At 38.3% G+C, this 19,858-nt stretch overlaps 1 protein-coding gene across 4 annotated transcripts in view; it reads right to left on the minus strand.

Moving 5' to 3' along the window:
- Positions 1-4,076: 4,076 nt before the first annotated feature.
- The window catches only part of LOC131685389 (protein phosphatase 1 regulatory subunit 3C), a 151,387-nt gene continuing 135,605 nt past the window's right edge, over positions 4,077-19,858 (minus strand). For all 4 annotated transcript variants that reach the window (XM_058969090.1, XM_058969088.1, XM_058969089.1 and 1 more), the window contains one exon: positions 4,077-5,928. In XM_058969090.1, the coding sequence (XP_058825073.1) occupies positions 5,490-5,928 (439 nt within the window). In that variant the 3' untranslated portion in view covers positions 4,077-5,489. The remainder of the gene's footprint in view (positions 5,929-19,858) is intronic.

Raw genomic sequence — 19,858 nt, forward strand, 5'->3', positions numbered from 1 at the left:
TTAGTAAACGATTAAAGTTTCGCGAGTGTTTTTGCAGTGGTGTGTGAAAAAAGTGCATTTGAAAAAGTGCAATGAAAACGAGAAGTGTTTCGAAAAGAAACCCCAAGTGAAGAGGGGCGATATTTTCGCACAAAATAGCAGCTACAGATGGCATTCCGTCAAAAACTCGGATTGATTGTATAGGAAAATATTCTAGCTTCCTTAAGTAGCAGTTTCGTGGCACACCAGCAAGGTTAGTGTGTTGAAAAACGTATTTTTATATTTGCTCATGTCAGATACATGGTTAGGCAGGGGAGAGGGGTGTGTGTGGCGCAGCAGCTATGTTGTGGCTCGCATGTAAAATGTCCTTAACTATGTTTTACACTATATGTGTCGTATTTAATGATAACAATAAGTATAGAAATGTATTGTTTATGTATAATACAAGTGGTAGCAGTGTAACTAGTGTTAGACGGAATCAATTTTTATAGTCGAATGCAGATGAATGCGCTACACCGCATAATACAACGTCACTACAAAACTTGGCACTAAATTTGCAATACATATCGAAAGCCCGTATTTAGGAATACAAAACTGATAGCTCCCAAATAGTTTACAATGTCTTTTTGAAAATGCATTTTCAGATATAGTGCACTTTATATTCGTAAATGTTGATTTTGCAAACCTCCATAGGTGCCAAAATTTTCGGGTAAAAAGAAATAATAAATTAACACCAAACATGAATTCAGCGACGTAAAATTACCCCAATGTGAAGTTTTTATCAAATTCGGATCCCTTTTGAGGTTTTGACCGACTTTTTTATGGAAGGTGATCACTGTGCGAAGACTGAATTTGATAAACATATGAATAAAATTGAATTTTCTTATTTTTTCCTTTCATCTAATTTCATTTCACACATGGTTAAAAGGCCTTGAAACATTTTTGAAGTCGTAAATTGAAAATCCAAACTTTAAGAATAAGGTTCAATTTTTGGCACGGTTCCGGTTTTGGCAACAGCAAAAAATAAAATTGTTGCCAAAAACGGAATCCTACTGTACTAGGATATGAAAATCACTAGTTTTGAACATTTTAAACGCACATGGGGAAGTAAATGCGTCAAAATCGCAAAATTCACATTTTACAGATGAATGTTGCTTGTTTTTCCGAGTTATTAGGACTTGAAAATCAAAAGTTTTGAACATTTGAAATGCACAACGGGAAGTAATTTCGACAAAATGGAAATTTAAAAATACGTTTAAAATTAGAGGTGTGCCCAGCGCCGCCGCGCCGACGGTTGCAGGTAATAATAGTAAACAACTCGTAATAACAAACAATGTTTATCTGCGAAAAGTTGAAATTTTTTCGATTTCGATGCATTTACTTCCCAGTGTGCGTTTAAAATGTCTAAAACTATTGATTTTCAACACCTCTTAACTCGCAATAACAAACAATGTTTATCTGTGAAAAGTTGAAAAATTTTCGATTTTGACGCATTTACTTCCCAGTGTGCGTTTAAAATGTCTAAAACTATTGATTTTCAACACCTCTTAACTCGCAATAACAAACCATGTTTATCTGTGAAAAGTTGAATTTTTTTCGATTTTGACGCATTTACTGCCTAGTGTGCGTTTAAAATGTCTAAAACTATTGATTTTCAACACCTCTAAACCGCAATAACAAACAATATTTATTTGTGAAATGTTGAAAGAAATACAATTATCTCATTTTCTATATTTCCAATTATCCGCCAAAGTACGGTATCCAATAATTTACCCATTTTCAATACCGGTTCATTGTCGACATGTCACATAACAAGCAAACCTGTTTTTCTATTGTCGCGACCGTTCGCAAACGAACATACATGTCACAGTTCAGTAAATGTACAGCCGCTTGACAAACCAGTTTTGTTTTGAAACATGTACAAATTTTATGACATGTCACGGGGAAAATGTATCGTGTCATAGTACACGCGCTTGTGTCACATGTCGCAAGAATCCGCAACTTGTACATGTCACGAGCAAACATGCGACCAGTCACCAGATGACTGGTCATAACCATGACATTTTCCAGCTATGCCGACCAAACCTAAACCTCTTGTTTACCCTAATCCTCATCCTCCGGTTCCATCGTTAGGTATTACTTCAGGATGGATTGTGCTCCTGCTCTTTTTATTTTGTGACAATCGTTCATGTTTTCTCCATTGCTACTTTTCTAATCCTTCTTGGTGCGACTCGTTTCTCAGCTGGTGCTGAGAATCCCTCGGTGGCGGTATTTCTCTTGATATCGATGCCTGTTTTCGCGTACCATATAGCTCTCAACCACTCCGACGGAGATATCATCGGCAGTGAAATTTCGCTGATCGACCTTTTCTGTGTCTACTCACAATTATTGCTAGTATCGCAACTTGTAGAAACAAGAACAGATCTGGAGATATCGACCAGTTTGACTCACATCCCTTTCCAGCAACTCTCTGAATATTTATCCCTCGATTTCATCAATGGCTTGTTTCTAGGTTGTTTGAACTCAAATGACGTTTTATGTTTCAAACGGCTCGCAGTATTATTTCCTGTTAAGATATGATTAAAGGTAATTATTCTAAATCCTCGTGAGATTAGTCTGAGCCCTCAAAACCCTATCCTTGTGCACGGGCTGCGTGCTACGATTGTACAAAACCATCGGAGTCATTTCATCTCAAACTAGCTAAATCCGCAAAATTGTTACTAGTTCCGCCCAAAAGAAAAATCTTGGACGATAATGAAACTTGAACCGAAGATGAAAGGAGCAGTCACCAGTCGACGTAGGTCAATTGGTGGACTCAATTAGCCGCGATAGTGACTAAAAGAAGGTGTTATGGCGTTGAAAATATATGAGCATATTTAAAAAAGAGCAGCCGAAACGCGCTTTAAATCCAAAAATACAGTAAAAATAGTCTCTTCAATCTAGATTTTTACATCCCATTTCGTTAAAACTAGATTCCAAGCGGCTTCACAAAGGTGTCCATTCAAAAATAGTTGATAAAAATATTGATTAAACTTTGATGAGTTCGGAACAGAAATCGCATGTTTTATTCATATACCTATATGCAGCGAAAATATTCTCAATTTGTAAATTTTTTTGCACACTAAGATCACGGTTGGTGTACTCCCTCCCGTTCCGTGTGAATCTAGTTATTGTTTTCCAAGTTTTCCACGCATATTTTAGCCGCCACCCGAATAAATGTTTGGACTTTCAAGTTGAACAAACTGTCTGCACTGAATTACTACGACATCTATTAATCTAGTAATCTGACGAGTTTCTGCTTAGTATGTACACCGATAGCAAACGCCTGAAGGTAGACTTTTCGTTCAGTTGCTTTAAAGCTGAATCGGTGAAATATTTCAAGCAGCTTGTTCCTTTCTCCGCACCGAGCAACATGAACTTGATGGAGGTCATCAGGTGGATGGTAAATCGAAATTAACCATGCGCTCCCTCCATGAGAAGGCAACAGTACAACGTGCGGAGGTTGGTTGAAATCTGGGCCGGGACTTACGGATACAATGAATAATGAAAACAATGAACGTCAAAGGCAGCCTAAAGATATATGAGGCGATATGAACGACTATGCGAGGCGAAAGATAAAATGAACAGAAAACCTCTATTCGCGATTCTCGTCGCAGGTTTAAATTAATTTCGTAACATTAGTGTTTGCCTCAATGTTACGTATGAAGACGAACCAACAAACCAATGTATTTCACAACAAAGATATGTCGAAATCATGTGATATGGATTAACTAAAAAGTGGACAGTTTTCCTAGAAAATAGTTTATTTGTTTCACTGTTTTGTTTTCATAAAAGCTATAGGCTAACCACTAGATAATAGACACATATGTTATGCAATAATTAAATATCTTCGAAAAATATATCTCTCTGCTTGAAATACTAGCAGCGTAATAAACACAACGCCCAGAGTGAATATTGGACCGTAGTTTGTGTGCTTCTGTTATTTCCCAGGAAAATCGCCGGCAGATCATTGTCATTCTTGTATGTTTCAGTTATTTTCTGCTTGTTACATCGTAGATTAGATATAATATTCATAAAAAAAACGAATGTAAACTTACTATGTACAACAAACTAACCAGTTCGGTTTTGCGTCAATAATTTGGTGCCCCACCAAGGGGTCGCCGCAAGGTTACTCATTACAAACTAGGATCGTGGAAAGGGAGTTGTTATTTTTTCACGCCGGAAAAAAAGAACTCTCCTAACAACCTATCACTAGGCAAATATAACTCGAAACTGTGAGTAGTACATCACAGTGTTCAGTTTAGTAGTTCTATATAGAAGCATGTAGTAGTAGATCTTCTTTCAGACTGCGGAGACAACCAGGCAAATGTGCTACATATAATAAGCATTTCTCTCCCAGCGGTTTCTCGTTTTAATCGTAACTCCATGGGTTGGTTAATCATTTCGATTACATGGTTTTCAGTTTGACACTTAGGTAATATATTATCACGATCAAGATTTGATCATTACTTTCGACGACGTTACATTTTGTTCCAATCTCTTTTAGTGTTTCATGTTTCAGTCGACGTGGTTTTTATTTATTCTTTCATTACGGGTACACCTACGCTGAGCAAAATCAATGTTTTGACTAAAACAATTAGGTACTTTATATACAATTAAATTTGATTTCTTAAATTCGACATCTAGCGCTATGTTTTGCTTGTTTTTCACATATATAAAATTAGTAAGGGAGACTACCTGATGTTGTTCATCTTTTGTTAGATCCTGTTTCTGTCCCGTCCGACTCTCTCAAACTAGCTCCTCACCCCTTTTGCATGCAAATTAATTTAATTTGTGGACACAATCAGTCTTTTGGTTTCTATTATTCTTCCTCCGCTACTAGTATTTGTCTTCGTTTGTTTGTGTTGTTTTGGATGTCTGTCTGTTTAATTATGAGTTTGATTGTTCTGATCTGTTTTATCTGTAACAAAATTACTAGTTCTTATATTGCTGTTTTTTATCTGGCTTCTCTCTGAAACTGCACATTTCCGTCATGGCCTTACTAGTGCAGGCAACAGGAGTCCAACACGAACGCTAACCGAGAAAATTGTGTCAGATAAAAATAATAAATAATAAATAGTAAAATTCGGTGCATCGTGAGCTCTCTTAACTGACTAGTAGGCCAATCTCCGGTTCCTCTAACCTTCGGCCTAACAATAATAGTACACATGAAAAAAACCCAACTTGTATCTGTTTAGCGTTACTTAGCAGAGTAGGCGGTTTCTATGTTTTTATTTTGTCTCACCTCGCGTAAAAATAGGGTAGCAAAATATCTCAACAAAACAGTTAAAAACGGGTCCTAAGTTCTTACAAAGATAGCTAAAAACGTAACTTTCTAGAACCCCACGATACGGAGAGTAGTACGAGCAAACGCGGTACTTGGTCAAATATGACGAATTGCTCCACACGCGTAACATATGTAGTCACGAGTAACAAAGAAGAAAAAACACGTTTGACAAATGCTTCCTGTTTCAACCGTGAACGTTCTGATTAAGCAGCATCTCCCGCAGGCTCAGCAAATTTGACAGCAGATCGTCGTTTTCGGTGCGCGCACGGATAAAGTACTGCCGACCGGTGTCCCGCGGGGTGTTGGTTCTGCGAAGGTGCGGCATCTGTAGCGAACGAGTAAACTCATCACCGCACGAGCTGCGATGCAGGTTACTGGTGCTGCTATGGCGACGCATGCTAGTAGTGCCGATGTTGTTGATAGTGGCGCTACTGTTCGCAGTGTACGGAGCTGTCAGCGATTCGGTACGGGTCAAAACCAACGGAGCTGGGTCAAAGGAACTGTCCACGGTGTCTTTGCTACTGCTGTCGAGTGGCTTTGGAGTAGACTGTTTGTCCGGTGTTGGCACTGCTGCTCGTGGTGTCTTTGGGTTGTCCTGTTTGGGGGCGCTGCTGCTGTCCAAACTGAAAGGAGGAAAGGAGATGGGGAAATAGTTTAGAAAAAAAATTTATCGATGGAAGGTGAAATACCCTTATAAACTAGTAACAGTGATCACCGGGTGGTGTTGCCTGATGGATGTTCCCGAGTAGTGCGATACGGTGAGTCAAAATACTATTAGTTTTGTTTAGTTTGGATGGTTTTCGTGGATGTTGTAAGTATTTATTTGAACTTTCCTAGTTCAAAGATGTTATTGAAGTCGAAATTTATAACGCATTATTTAAAAAAAAAGTCAGCTGAGTTGAGTATAATGATAGTCGTTTAAAACACATCCGCTCCAGCCCCAGACATTCAAAAACCGACTACTGACTAGGACTGACAATCGCATAAACAACTAATTCTTGCGATAGGTCAGCATTTTTAATTCCATTGATAAAGTCCAGATTGTGGTGAATCAGTTGCGTATTGGTAACAATGCACATGTGCTCGCGACGCAATATAAAAATAATATTAGCTAAGCATTATCTAAGAAGCTTATTGGTTGAAGCAGAGTATATCACCTCATATATATTTATATATTTTTAGACGCGTCTAAATTCCCCTTGGCCGCATGGTCAAGCGCAAACGACAAGGTTTCTGTGTGTTTGGCAATAATTGCAATGACATACTGATACGAGCTGTATACAGAAAAAACACAAACAAATTAAAGGAAGTCTTGGATTTTATGCCTCGGGTCACGTACCTGCCCACTATGCGAATTACATAATGGAATGAACACATTTGGTTTATTGAATGACACCTAATCGCTATCAGGTAATGGCAGATAATCAAGCTTTGTTAAAAGAATCCAAAATTATGCCCATGTTCCGAAAATTTTCCACTCCGATCGTAATCACTACCTTGCTCAAAACAACTTCCAGCCCGAGAAGTGTTATCAGCGAGCAAACAGTATGAACCCTTTGGAGATAGCAGGTTGACCGGTGAGTGCCGAAAAATGCAATTGACGCTGTCGGCCCCCCAAGCAAGGTGCTAAAAATGTTTTTATCATATGATACAGTATGTTTCTACAAAATTGAAAAACACGATCATTAGCAGTTCGGTGCCGTGACCAACTATAGTACTTTCTAGAATAAATGCAGCCTGGGGGATGGTTTAACCTTGGCCTATGTTATGTATGAACGATTGTTCATGTACTGAAGTACCATTTTATACCAAAGCGTTATCGATACATTCTCGTCGGTATCGCATAGCCAAGCCCTATCTATGTACGCTATTTATTCACAGTGTAATTTTTATTACCACTTTTGATAACAAATGTGCCGATTATGGAGGTTGAAAATCAAAATTTCTGTAGTCTCTCGTTTGACTGCAAAGGTTTTCCATTCATCTTTCACTGACCGGCAGTGCTTTGAAGCAAGAAACTTATCTGCATTAATTTAGTGATATTTTTGGTATTATTCAAAAATTATTATTTTTGGCACTGGAGACGAAAGGTGATAGCTTTACTGTACAACCAAAGACCCATTTCAAGAATATCTGTACGTACATTCTGATGTCGTCTTAATATACAATAAGCCCCGCGAGAATACCAATCGGATATTTGCGATATTATCTCGCACTTCTAGAATGAAAAATAATTGTTTTGAAGTAGAATACTTCCAACGTTTCAATACTGGGGTACCGTTTCAAAAATTTCTGCTGAGATTGTTTCCCAGTTTTTTTATGCGAATAACTTTTGTTGTACTGAACAAAATCGCAAATATTTTTGAACGAAATATGTGCACGTGTTTTGCATTAAATTTCGCAAAATGTACGAGCTACTTTAAATAAAGCAAAACGGATTTTCAGAAATTCTTTCAAAAAAATAACTTTTTCCATTAGGTCCTATCTGAAAATGAGAGCCCCTCTATGTTTTCTTTCTCTTTCGTTAATTACGGCATCACTAGAAAATTTTAAACACATTATTCAGTACATATCGAAAGATGGTGGTTTCAATTTGCTTATTATTCAAAGAGTTGAAACGCAAACGTAAAATCGACCGAGTAATTCACAGAAGAGAAAGTAAAAAGACACAATTTACAGATTGGATCTATTGAAACAAAAGTCTTCATTTATGCAGGTCCCGCGTGTTCGTTTTATATCAGTCGTCGCTCACATGCCAAACGTGCAACATGCTGACTGTATTGTCCGGATAAAAAGACTCCTTCTGTTAGATTTTAAAATTATAGAAGCTGTTACACAAAAATTGTCATGTAACTAAAACGATAGTATACATTTTGAAAATTTTGGATATAAGGTATAGTGCTTATTTTCACCCTATCAGGGAGAATGTCTCACTAATTCATGAATTACTCGGTCTACAATCGATGGAATGCGTACACGGCAGCTCTGAAAACGGCGAAAAGCACGTGTTTGAGCGCAACGAAAACTCGAATTCAGTGCCCCTATTACCCTACCATTTGACTCAAAGCGTGAGCAAAGACCGCAGAAGCTGCTCTAACCAACGGCTTCAAATGGGTAGGTTGATAATTGAACCATGGCGAAAGTGGGCTCATTATCCTATTTTCTCGAAAAATTGCCTGATACACGTTCTGTGAACACTAAAATCGAGGTCAAATTTCGATGTTTTTGAAGTCGCTGTCGAGTGACCGATTTTGCCAGACATTTTAGCTGTGCTGCCAGGTTTTCTTTGAAAAAGAGTGGCAACCCTGTGTACAAGAACGGAAATGCGATAGGTTCGAATCATGTACACTAGAGTGACAGGAAAAAAAGACCCCTATCGATCCACCCCTGAGTCGAGTTCTAGTCCAGGAGTACTTGTTCCAAATTTGAAGCAAATCGGACAAGTCTAGCTACCGGACCAACGAGTCTGAAGTTTGTATGAGATTTTTCGACTATTTAAAGGGCAAACACGAAATTATTGCGACACATTCAACAGGGCATAACTTTTTTACCATTGGGTAAAAATCAACCAAATTTTGCACACTTTCTCATTGATGTGTATTGTTTACATGCTGTCAAACTCGAAGTCGTGTTTTTCGATTCAACGAAAATGAAGGTGAACCAACGCGAGTCGAGAGAACAAATTCTTTCCAAACACCTGGAATTTCCTGAGCTGTCGCACCGGCATTTGGGAAAAATTTTGAACATTCACCATTCAACCGTCTCCAGAGCGTTGAAGCGGTTCCAGGAGCGGTTGACGTTGGACCACGGCAAAGGAGCTGGTAGAAAACCGGGGCCGGAGAACAAAAAGACGGAGGGAAAGGTGAAGCGGATGATTAAAGCAAATCCCAACGACTTAAGCCGTGATTTGGCTAAAAAGATCGACATGTCGCAGAGCTACGTCCAGAATGCAAAGAAGAGAGCTGGACTACATACATACAAGGTACAGAACTTCCCAAACCGCGATGAGCGGCAACAATCGACGGCTAAAACTCGGGCACGGAAGCTCTACGAGAAGATGCTGACAAAATATGGCTGCTGTGTGATGGACGACAAAACGTATATAAAAGCCGATTTTAAGCAAATTCCGGGGTTGGAGTTTTTCACTGGCAAGAGCAAGTTCTATGTGGACGACAAATTTAAGAAGAAGAAAATGTCGAAGTTCGCCTCCAAATATCTCATTTGGCAGGCCATCTGCTCTTGCGGACTGAGGAGTGAGCCTTTCGTGACAAAGGGCACAGTAAATGGCGAGATCTACAAATCTGAGGGCCTCGAGAAGCGCCTTTTGCCGTTCTTGCAGCAGCACGACGAAGCTCCGCTATTTTGGCCAGATTTGGCATCATGCCACTATTCTACAAGTGTCCTGGAGTGGTATGAGGCCAATTCTGTCCATTTTGTTCCAAAGGACATGAATCCGCCAAACTGTCTGGAGCTGCGCCCGGTGGAGCAGTACTGGGCAATGATGAAGCGGGAACTTCGGAAGAGCAAGAAGACAGTCAAAGACGAGAAGGACATGTTAAGAAAATAGAAAAAAACTGAGAAACTGGTACCGGATGACACTGTAAAGACTTTGATGGAGGGCATCAAGCGAAAATGCGTTCAATTTTACACTCAAGGCTCCATCGATTAACTTTTCTTTTGATTTTTTGAAGTAAATATATGTATAAAACTACGCTAAAATTTGTTTTGATTTTAAACATTATAAGAAAATTGGCATGACATTTTCGGTGTCGCAATAATTTCGTGTTCGCCCTTTACATGGAGAAAAGCCACTAGCTCACATTTTCGCCGCTAGGTGGCACTGTTCACATCGTATTATCACTGTAAATGAAAATAAGAAAGATAATTTAATTGTCTACAACTTTGTCGAAGATTGATAGTCAATCCGGCTTTGTTAAAAGAAGTTATTAAACTTTTAGCGAAGTGATGTCTGAGTCAGTTTTCCATGGGGCCTAGCAGTGCATGGTTGTGCATCAGTACTCGATTTGCACGAACTAATCATTTTTGTGAAATAACCGTTAGATTTAGCTCAATAGTAAGTTCAGAAGAATTGTAGTAAATAATAGGAGTCATGTTTTGGTTAGACAATTTTAGTTCCACATTGTGCCGCATAGAGGGCGCCAATACTAACTTTTTAACGAAAAGAAATGGAGATTAGGTGTCTTCCACAAAGTTGTAGAACAATCATTTTGCAATAATTCTCCTGAACATCTCGATATTCTATCTCTCTTCTATGAAAACTTAGGGTTGGCGCCCTCTATGCGGTTACAGGTGGAACTAAAATTTTCCAACCAATGCATAACTCATATTATGTGGTATAATTCTTCTGAACATACTATTGAGCTAAACTTAACAATTATTTCACAAAAATGTATAGTTCGTGGGAATCGAGTACTGATACACAACCTTGCACTGCTAGGCCCCATGGAAAACTGACTCAGACATCACTTCGTTAAAATTTTAATACCTTCTTTTAACAAAGCCAAATTGACCAGCAGTCTTCAACAAAGTTGCAGACAATTAAATTATCTTTCTTATTTTCACTTATAGTGATAATACGATGCATACAGTGCCACCTAGTGGTGAAAATGCGAGTTAGTGGATTTTCTCCATGTAAATTGTCGAAAAATCTCATACAAATTTCAGGCACGTTGGTCCTGTAGGTAGACTTGTCCGATTGGCTTCAAATTTGGTGCAAGAACTCCTGGTAGGACTAGGAATCGAATCAGGGGTGGGCCGATTGAGTTTTCAAAAATTCATTATTTTTCTGGGCAGTCTAATGTACACGCGATGATTTGCAATGTTGATGGGAATTGGATTGGATTCAACACTGTACTGTGGTCCAGAATGCAAATTTAGCAGGAATTTTGACATTTTTCTAAAACTAAACAACTTAGCCTCATTAAGTCTTTGGAGAAGTTTTCGTATTTTGTGAGCCCCTTCTTTTTGCCTTTCTCATATAAAGAAAGGCTATGCAATCACTGTAAAAATCGACTTTTTAACCGGGGCCCGGAGGGCCGAGTGTCATACACCATTCGATTCAGTTTGTCGAGATCGGCAAATGTCTGTGTGTGTATGTATGTGTGTGTATGTATGTGTGTCATTTAAACACAATTTTCTCAGAGATGGCTGAACCGATTTTCGCAAACTTAGTTTCATCTGAAAGGTATAACGCTCACATAAGCTTAGTTGATCCGACTTCCGGTTCCGGAGTTACGGGTTGAAGAGTGCGGTCACACAGCAAATTCCCATATAAACTGGTACCAGCATGATGTTCAAATGATGTAAAACATATTAAAATAGATGTAAAATTACTCTAGTTTGCGGGTCTGGATCACTAATGATCAATCAAAGCAGCTTTGACCACATTAGCCACCTAATACGGATCATGACGCCCCCGGGGAACCCGCCAAGTTTCTAAGCTAATATCACACCCATTCCACAACGAAATTCTCTACCGATTTTTACACACTTGATTTCAAATGAAAGATACAGTAATGCCATTGACTGCTGCTGAATTTCATTCGGTTCTGACTCTTGCTTCCGGAGTTACGGGGGTGTTAGTAAGGATACACTGGATTTTCCCATATAAATCGGTGCAATCGTAATACCTCATAGGCTAAAAACTATTGAAATAGTCACCAAATTACTTCTAATCGCAGATCTAGATCACTGATTGCCAATCAAACATTCTTTGAATATATTGTCCACTATCGACGATTCCGGAAGTTCGGAATTCCGGGCATATTCCACAATTAAAGTCACATCGGTTCTTCGGTGATGACTGAACCGATTTTCTCAAACCAAGTCTCAAATGGAAGGCAAAATATGCAGTTGAGTATGGCGTCGCCGCCCCTCCCCTCCCCTCTCCGCCTTGCTTCATCACTCCCCTCCCCTTGGACCACCCTCACGCCCGCATTTCCTTCATCCACCCCGTATACCGAAATAAGATGAAGGATTTCTGACGCATCCTACACTCCCACTCTACTAACCCCCCATTCCCTCCACTTTCAAACCCATTCCACCAACATTTCAAAATATAATCACATGAAGATAACATTGAACTCATGCTGATTAAGCTAATTAAATACTATTCTTTTGCCTTTCTCATATAGAAAAGTTATGCAATTGCTCCAAAAACCGACTTACTAACCGAGGCCCGGAGGGCCGAGTCTCATATAACATTCGACTCAGTTCGCCGAGATCGCAAAATATCTGTGTGTATGTATGTATGTATGTGTGTATGTGCGGATTTGTTAACAAAATGTCCACATCGATTTCTCGGAGATGGCTGAACCGATTTTTACAAGCTAAGATTCAAATGAAAGGTATAATATTCCCATAGGTTGCTATTGAATTTCATTTTCAACCGACATCTTGTTCCGGATTACGAGTTGAAGAATATGGTTACAAAACAAAATTTGTTGATTTGTCCACATCGGTTTCCCGGAATTTTCTAAACCGATTTTGACAAACTTGATTTTAAATGAAAGGTCCATCAGCTGCTGTTGAATTTTGTGTGGATCCGAGTTCTGGTTCCTGAATTACAGGGTCATACATACGATCACGCAGCAAATCCCGATTCTAACGAATTCTGCGATGAATGTAAAAAGGTGAAATTTTTTCCAAAATTTAAACACAACTGTTGAATTTGTAGATCTAGGTCACCAACAGTCATTCAAAGTCTCTTTGGCCACACTGGCCACCATCGGCGGATCCGGAAGCATCCAAATTCAGAATAACGGTTAAATTGGTTTCTCGAAAATGGCTAGATCGATTTGATCAACTTAGTCTCAAATGAAAGGTGTTGCGTCCCCGGAAACTGATATTAAATTCCATCTCCATCCGACTTCCGGCTCCGGAGTTACGGGTTGTGGAGTGCGATCACATAGAAAACTCCGATTCAAACCGATACCGCGATGAATGCAAAAAGGTGATCTTATATATACTTACCAAGTGTAATAAGAATGAATGACATTTCCATAATGTTTTATTGTACGAACCAGCTATTAAATCATAGTTTGGAGAAATGAGAAAGGGACAATTGCACCTCTAGGTGGATTAAAACAGGTTTTGTTAAAACAACAGTCAGGGTGGTTCTAATTTTACCAAGATCAAAAAATTAACTTTTTAATCATTCCAGCTAGAACCAAACGACCTTCAGCGAAGTTGTAGAACGACAAATTTCGCAAAAGTGTGTTGAAGACATGTAAGCTCTATCTGTCATACTTTTCATTTCACAACAAATTTAAAATCGAAGGTTAGGGTGTTTCTTAGAAAAAACTATTTTATTCAAATAACTTTTGCGGTATTGATTCAAAACAGAAGTAGTCTTCAGACAACTTTAAGATTGTATTAAGGTGAAAAATTTGTTTCAATGCTTCACATATCTAACTATTTTCGTTGAAAAGTTATGAGCACATTTTCGCCTAAAAAGGGTTTTTTTTGGAGTAACAATATAACTCATTGGGGCAAACAAACGGTAATTCTTTTTCAACTTTAAAGAAGGTTATTAGTACAGTTATAATTGAGCAAAAAATGGCCAAAACGATATATTTTTATATTTCATAAAATTCAGTTAAAATAATCTATTTTTAATATATTAAGTGCTTGTATCTTTTGAACGATAAAAGCTAGAGTTTTGATGTGTTAGAAGAAAATGTTCGTCTTCAAAAACTTCGAAAAATATCAGAAGGGTAAGTTGAAAAAAAAACTGAAAAAGTTATATCAAAAAATTGGTTTTTCATGAATTGAGTCTTTGTAATATGTTAAAATTACTTTCACGGTAGACAAAATAAAAAAAAATATAGTTTCGTTTTCATGATAAAATATTGTACTTTACAATACTTTTCTATTATTTTAAATAGTGGGTAGGGTGGTTCTAAATTTATTAAAATCAGGAAATAAACTTTTTAATGGGTCGAGATAAAGTTTCGCTGTCTTCCAGAAAATTGAAGAAAATAAAATTTTAAAAAACTTTGTCGAAGACCCTGAACCTCTATGTCGTGTATTTTTCATTTTGTAAGAAATTCGTCCAAAAAATTAGAGCGTTTGTTAAAAAAAAGGTTTTCTTTGCATAACTTTTGCAGTTTTGATTTTTCATTAAAATCACTTTAGAAATACTTTCAGATATTCTGAAGAAGAACAATTTGTCTTAATATACCGAACCTCTAGCTTCTCTCGTTAGAAAGTTATATATACTTTTTACTAAAAATAAACTATTTATTGAGTAAATGTTGCAAGACAAAAAAATATCGTATTTGCCATTTTTTGGTGATCTATACTGCAAATCATGCCACTTCATATGTCAGCAACAGTATTTAATGTGCCCTTATCGAAGATAATGCTATTTGAAAAAGTTATATTTTTAAATAAAAGCTCTCATAACGTTAAAACGAAAAGAGTTTAGTAATTGGTGTTTTAAAGGAAATTATGCGCCTTAAAATAACCTTCAAATTGTCAAAAGGGTACTTTAGCATAAAATAAAAACAACAAAAGTTATAGAAATAAAACCGTCTTTTATGAAACACCCTAAAGCTTACATGTGGATTTCTCGTGCAATGGAAAGTATAAAAGTTAGAGCTTGCATGTCTTCAGCAAATTTGTCTAATATGTGTTGCTCCACAACTTCATCGAAGACAGTAAAGCGCTATGTTGAACCGTTAAAAAGTTCAAGTTTGAATATTGCTAAAATTAGAACCACCCTAGCATCTGTTTAAACAAAAAGAAGGGCCTTACAAAGTACAACAATTTTGCCAAACATATTATAAGGCTAGGTTATTTAATTTTAGCAAAAAATTAAAATTCCTGCTTAATTTACATTTTGGACCACTGTGCATTGGCGTAGCTTGCAAACTTTGGTTCAAACAAAGAAGTTCGAAAATGTCAAAGAAGGTGTTGCATTTTTTTAAGCACAACTGCAGTATTCTAGTCAGGGCACTGGCTGGATATTGCAAACTCATTTATCACATGGCTACTATTCAGCGCGCTGAGTATTATTCATGTGATCTTTGTGAATCCTATGTACAGATAGCTGAAACTGAAGGATATGCTATTGTTCCTAACCCAGTGTGGTAAAGAGCTATAGTTTTAGCCGTATTTGAATGACAATATCTCTTCGGGGGTGTTGTCGTTCTGTTATCTCAATATCTCCTCGGGAGTGTTGATATATCCGCTCACTACTTGAATAAAAATTCTAAACCCCTCGGGGGGTTGGAAGTTTGATTCCTCCGGGGGTGCAAAATGCTCTGTTTTAATTGTCCTGTGTCGTTATTTTCCTTACCACTTCCCCAATCCTTCCCTTCAGGAAATGATTGAAAGACGATTCTTGGCAAGGCACAAATCTCCGATCAACATGGGGATGTCATTTGAGCCAGACGCTACTGATTCCTGATTCCTTGTATGGCATGCTATTGTGGGCAGAAATTTCAGACATTTGTGACAATAAGTGCCATAAACGAAATTTATACGCAGAAGTGTCTCAAAAACGATTATTCCCAAGTAACAATTGAAGTTTTATAACAGGCTACACGTGCAATCTAAGTTTTATGAGTGGCTGTAAAACTACTATAAAACCTCAATTGTTACTAGGGTTACCTTTTCTAAAAAAATCATGCACTGGTCTGGCCAAATTTAGCCAACTGCCATTACGCTAAGTACACGATTCCATGGTATGAACAGAATCATACTGTTTATGTTACTAAGACTTGTAATGTACCTCACTGCCCCGATCGACGTCCGATCGAAACATGCTGGTCGATTGTGAAGGGAAACCTTAACCTCAACAGCTTATGGAACCGAATCCGTATAAAGTAATACAAAGATTTGATATGTATAACAATTACACTGCCGTTATATGCATATCTGCCACATATTCTATGGTATTCCCTATGTACATGGGACAATGGTGCGTATAGCGGCAGTATATACGATATGAATTAATGAAATACAATAAAGAACTTGGAGGCACTATTTTGTAACATTTTTTTGTATGTCCGGATTTGGGTGTGAACGCCCTTATTTGCTTGATTCGTTACACTCACGCATAGTTATCCTTTCAAAACCATCAATGTGTTCTTCGCGCTAGGAATTCCTCTCTGACTGCACGCAACGACAACTTGAAGAATACGTAGTTTGATACAATGACAGTTGTTTACTAACAAGGCAAGCCGGTTCTGGTGTCTACTGTCATGAAATGAGATAGAGCAATTCGACGCGCTTAGTAGAAACTGTACTGTATTCAAGGAGGAAGTTTTTGTGATTTTGTGTTGTGTGTAATCGGCATTTCAACAAGGGATTGGCAGTAAAAAAATTTATGTGTGCTCTGCCAGTCTGGTCCGTCTAAAAGCATTTAGTTTGGCAGATTCGAAATTGCAAGTAGCTACGGATTGTTGAATTCAAATCGAAGAATTCTGCTTTTGAAATCTACCTTTTATTGGTCATTCCGGTATTATTAGAAATGAATTGACGAACGATTTGGGTAGACTAGGCTGACTTCGTTGGTTCAGAACCAGTTTTACCAGCATCGATTAATTGAATAAAGTACAAGATTCGCTCTTGAGCTGCATCCGAACGTGCCAACCATTACCGTAGCTTGTAAACTTGCTATCAAGCAAAAAAAAATGCGGGATATGAGTTCGTAAATGTGAAAAAATTGTTGCTTTTTTTCTAAATACAATCACAGCAATCCAGTTAAGGTACTGATTGAATATTGAAAAATCAATTATCACATGGCTACTGTTCATCGATCTTAGTATTACTCGCGCAGTCATTGTGATTATGATTACGGAACTTTAAATTATCTGAGATATAACTGCCCTGCAGTAATCCAATTTCGTAACGGAGCCCAGTCTGGTACCGCAATAGATCTAAATGCTGGTCGCAGTGTTTCGTCTCCCACAAAAAAGCCCAGTCTGGTAAAGGGCTATAGGCTTTATCAGAAGGGTTTATTATTTCTTCGAAAGTGAAGGATTCAGGCTGTGTATTGTATTGTTATGCGTTGTCATTTTTCATCTCCCTTACCATTTTCGTCAACCATCCCACCCCGAAGACGCAAATCTTCGAATACCATGAGGAACGTGCCAATGGAGCCAATCTGTGTTGATCCCTTGAAATAGTATGGTATTTTGGCAAGAACGGAAGTTTACCCTGCTAATTCGGGCACTTTGGTGATGATGAAGTCAAAATTTCACAATGAACCTTTATTATTGAAGACTACGCTGAAGTCATAAATGAACGTTCATTTTTGACAGTTCGCTTGTACTGTTTACATGGACTTAGAAAAAATCTTTGTGATTCACTTCGAGCGAATCTAGTTATCCACAAATTTTTCATGTAAACAGTACTGGTGAACTGTCAAGAAAAGTGAGGTTAACTGTGTCAGTAAAGAACCTAATAACTAATTCCTGACTGGCATGTTTTTTCTGATAGTTTCAACCAAGCAAAGCAAAGCCTTGGTACTATATTCCGCAACGGAACTTGGCCTTCTATGTCGACAGACTTCGCGCAGGTGATTCTACTTGTACAGAACGTTTACAGGGCTATAGTTACGATCCAACTGACACGAAAATCTTTCAAGATTAGAACTGGAACATACTCTCTCAGCAGTGCCAGACAAAACACCCACAGGTTTTTAATGGGACGGTCTCATGCAGCGGTGTTTCAAACAAAAAACCACGAGACGATGAAACTGGATCAACCACAACGATCGAAGGATGCACTCAGGTGTCTACTGATTGATCACAGCGCTATGACATCGATCTTCCGCTTTTCGTTTGAATGAAAGAAAAAGACCGGTTCTCCTATTACGAAACTCCATTCATGGCACCCACGTTGGCGCCTGTTTTGTACGGTGCTGTTGATCACATTTGATAGACTGCGTTCAATCGCAGGAAAAGAACTGCGACTCATATCCAGCCGAGTGTCTGACGACTGATGAACGTCAGTGACGTTCGGATGCTGTTTCGGTCGATTCACTTCCACTTCCACGAATATTTACGCATCAATATTATGGTCAAAACTTGAGTCAACAATGTTGAATGGAATAGATTTGCATGGGCGCCACGCAACGATTTTGCATGAAAAGGAACTTGGCAAAAGGTCAACCCAGGAAGCGTTTCGCGAATAGCACAGTAACTGGTACACCTACTGGCACTGACACATACACACACCTGTTCGCGGAGATGTTATTGACCGCGTGTAATGTCATTGCCGGCTGCGGTGATCGCGAGAACCCTGCAGTGCGGTTGATCGCCTAGTTGGTGCTGTTAGAAGTACTGTACTGTAAATGTGGACTACGAAACAGCTATATTAATTAATAGACTATCGGAGTAACTGAAATTGAGCTAGTGTTGTTGTTGCAGTTGTCGTCGCGAGGCTACACGCGACTAACGGGTTACGGGATTTCGTGAGCGGAACCGGGTTACAACGAAGCCAATCCAGTCATCCTTGAAGTCAACGTTCGAACAGACTGAAATAGCGACTTCATTCAAAATGTTTAAAGAGTATTTATCCTTCCTCAGAACAGATTCGACACAAAATTATCGCACTACTTACCTAAACTTTCAATTTGTAGATAGAGGAATTTCTTACCGACATGTACCAAGATCACAGGTTATATGATTGTTAAGCACACAAACATACACAAACACTCAAATAATAACCCATCACCATTAGTGTTAGTAATTAGTATTTTTAGTACCAAAATTTCTACCGTAAGTTAGGGTGATCGCCTATTTTAATCCTATTAGGCAGAATCCTTCCATTTGAGCCAACGCGTTGAATCGATACAGGCAGTTGCTGATCAATTCAAAGGGTTCATAAATGGGAAGAATCAAAATTGAGTAATAGGATAAATATAGACGCAATCCCCCTACATAGAATGGACAAAGTGAACTAATTTTGCCAATTGTCGAAAATACATTTAGGGATAAATTTCCGATCAAAGGTTAAGTGTGTAATTTTCAAATTTAATTTCGACTACCTAATCTGAGAGAGCTGCCGGAAAGGACGTTGATTAGTAGGGTTAGTTATATTAGTAAGTACCTTACAGTGGGGGACCTTTGGGTTCATGGACATTTAGCGCAGTGATGAGACGATTACGTGTTGTTACCTAAGCTAGTGACAGTGGCAAGGACGTCAAGTACAAAGGATAGTGAAATGTCAAGTATGCTTTTTTTGCAATTGTTACCTTCTAGCATTTTGGCTGTAGCATTCCGCGACTATTATCACTGGATCAGTGATGATTATTTTAATAGGAAAGGCGATCTGTTTGGACCTATTGTTTTTTTTTGTTTCCTCTCTTTGTCTCTCTCTCTTTTCTTGGCAAGTAATTGTTTTGTACACACTTAACACTGTACCATTTCTAATCACTCTGCTCGAAATTGCAGTTCATGTCATCTCTCTTTCACACAACACGTATTAATCGGTTACAGATATTGTAAAACGCAAGTTGTTGGTTTAGTCTGTTGCACAAGCGAGCTGGGAACCCATGATTAAACGCATTTACGCATTGTC

The sequence above is a fragment of the Topomyia yanbarensis genome, chromosome 2 (assembly GCF_030247195.1).
Source record: "Topomyia yanbarensis strain Yona2022 chromosome 2, ASM3024719v1, whole genome shotgun sequence".
Classification (NCBI taxonomy): Eukaryota; Metazoa; Arthropoda; class Insecta; order Diptera; family Culicidae; genus Topomyia; species Topomyia yanbarensis.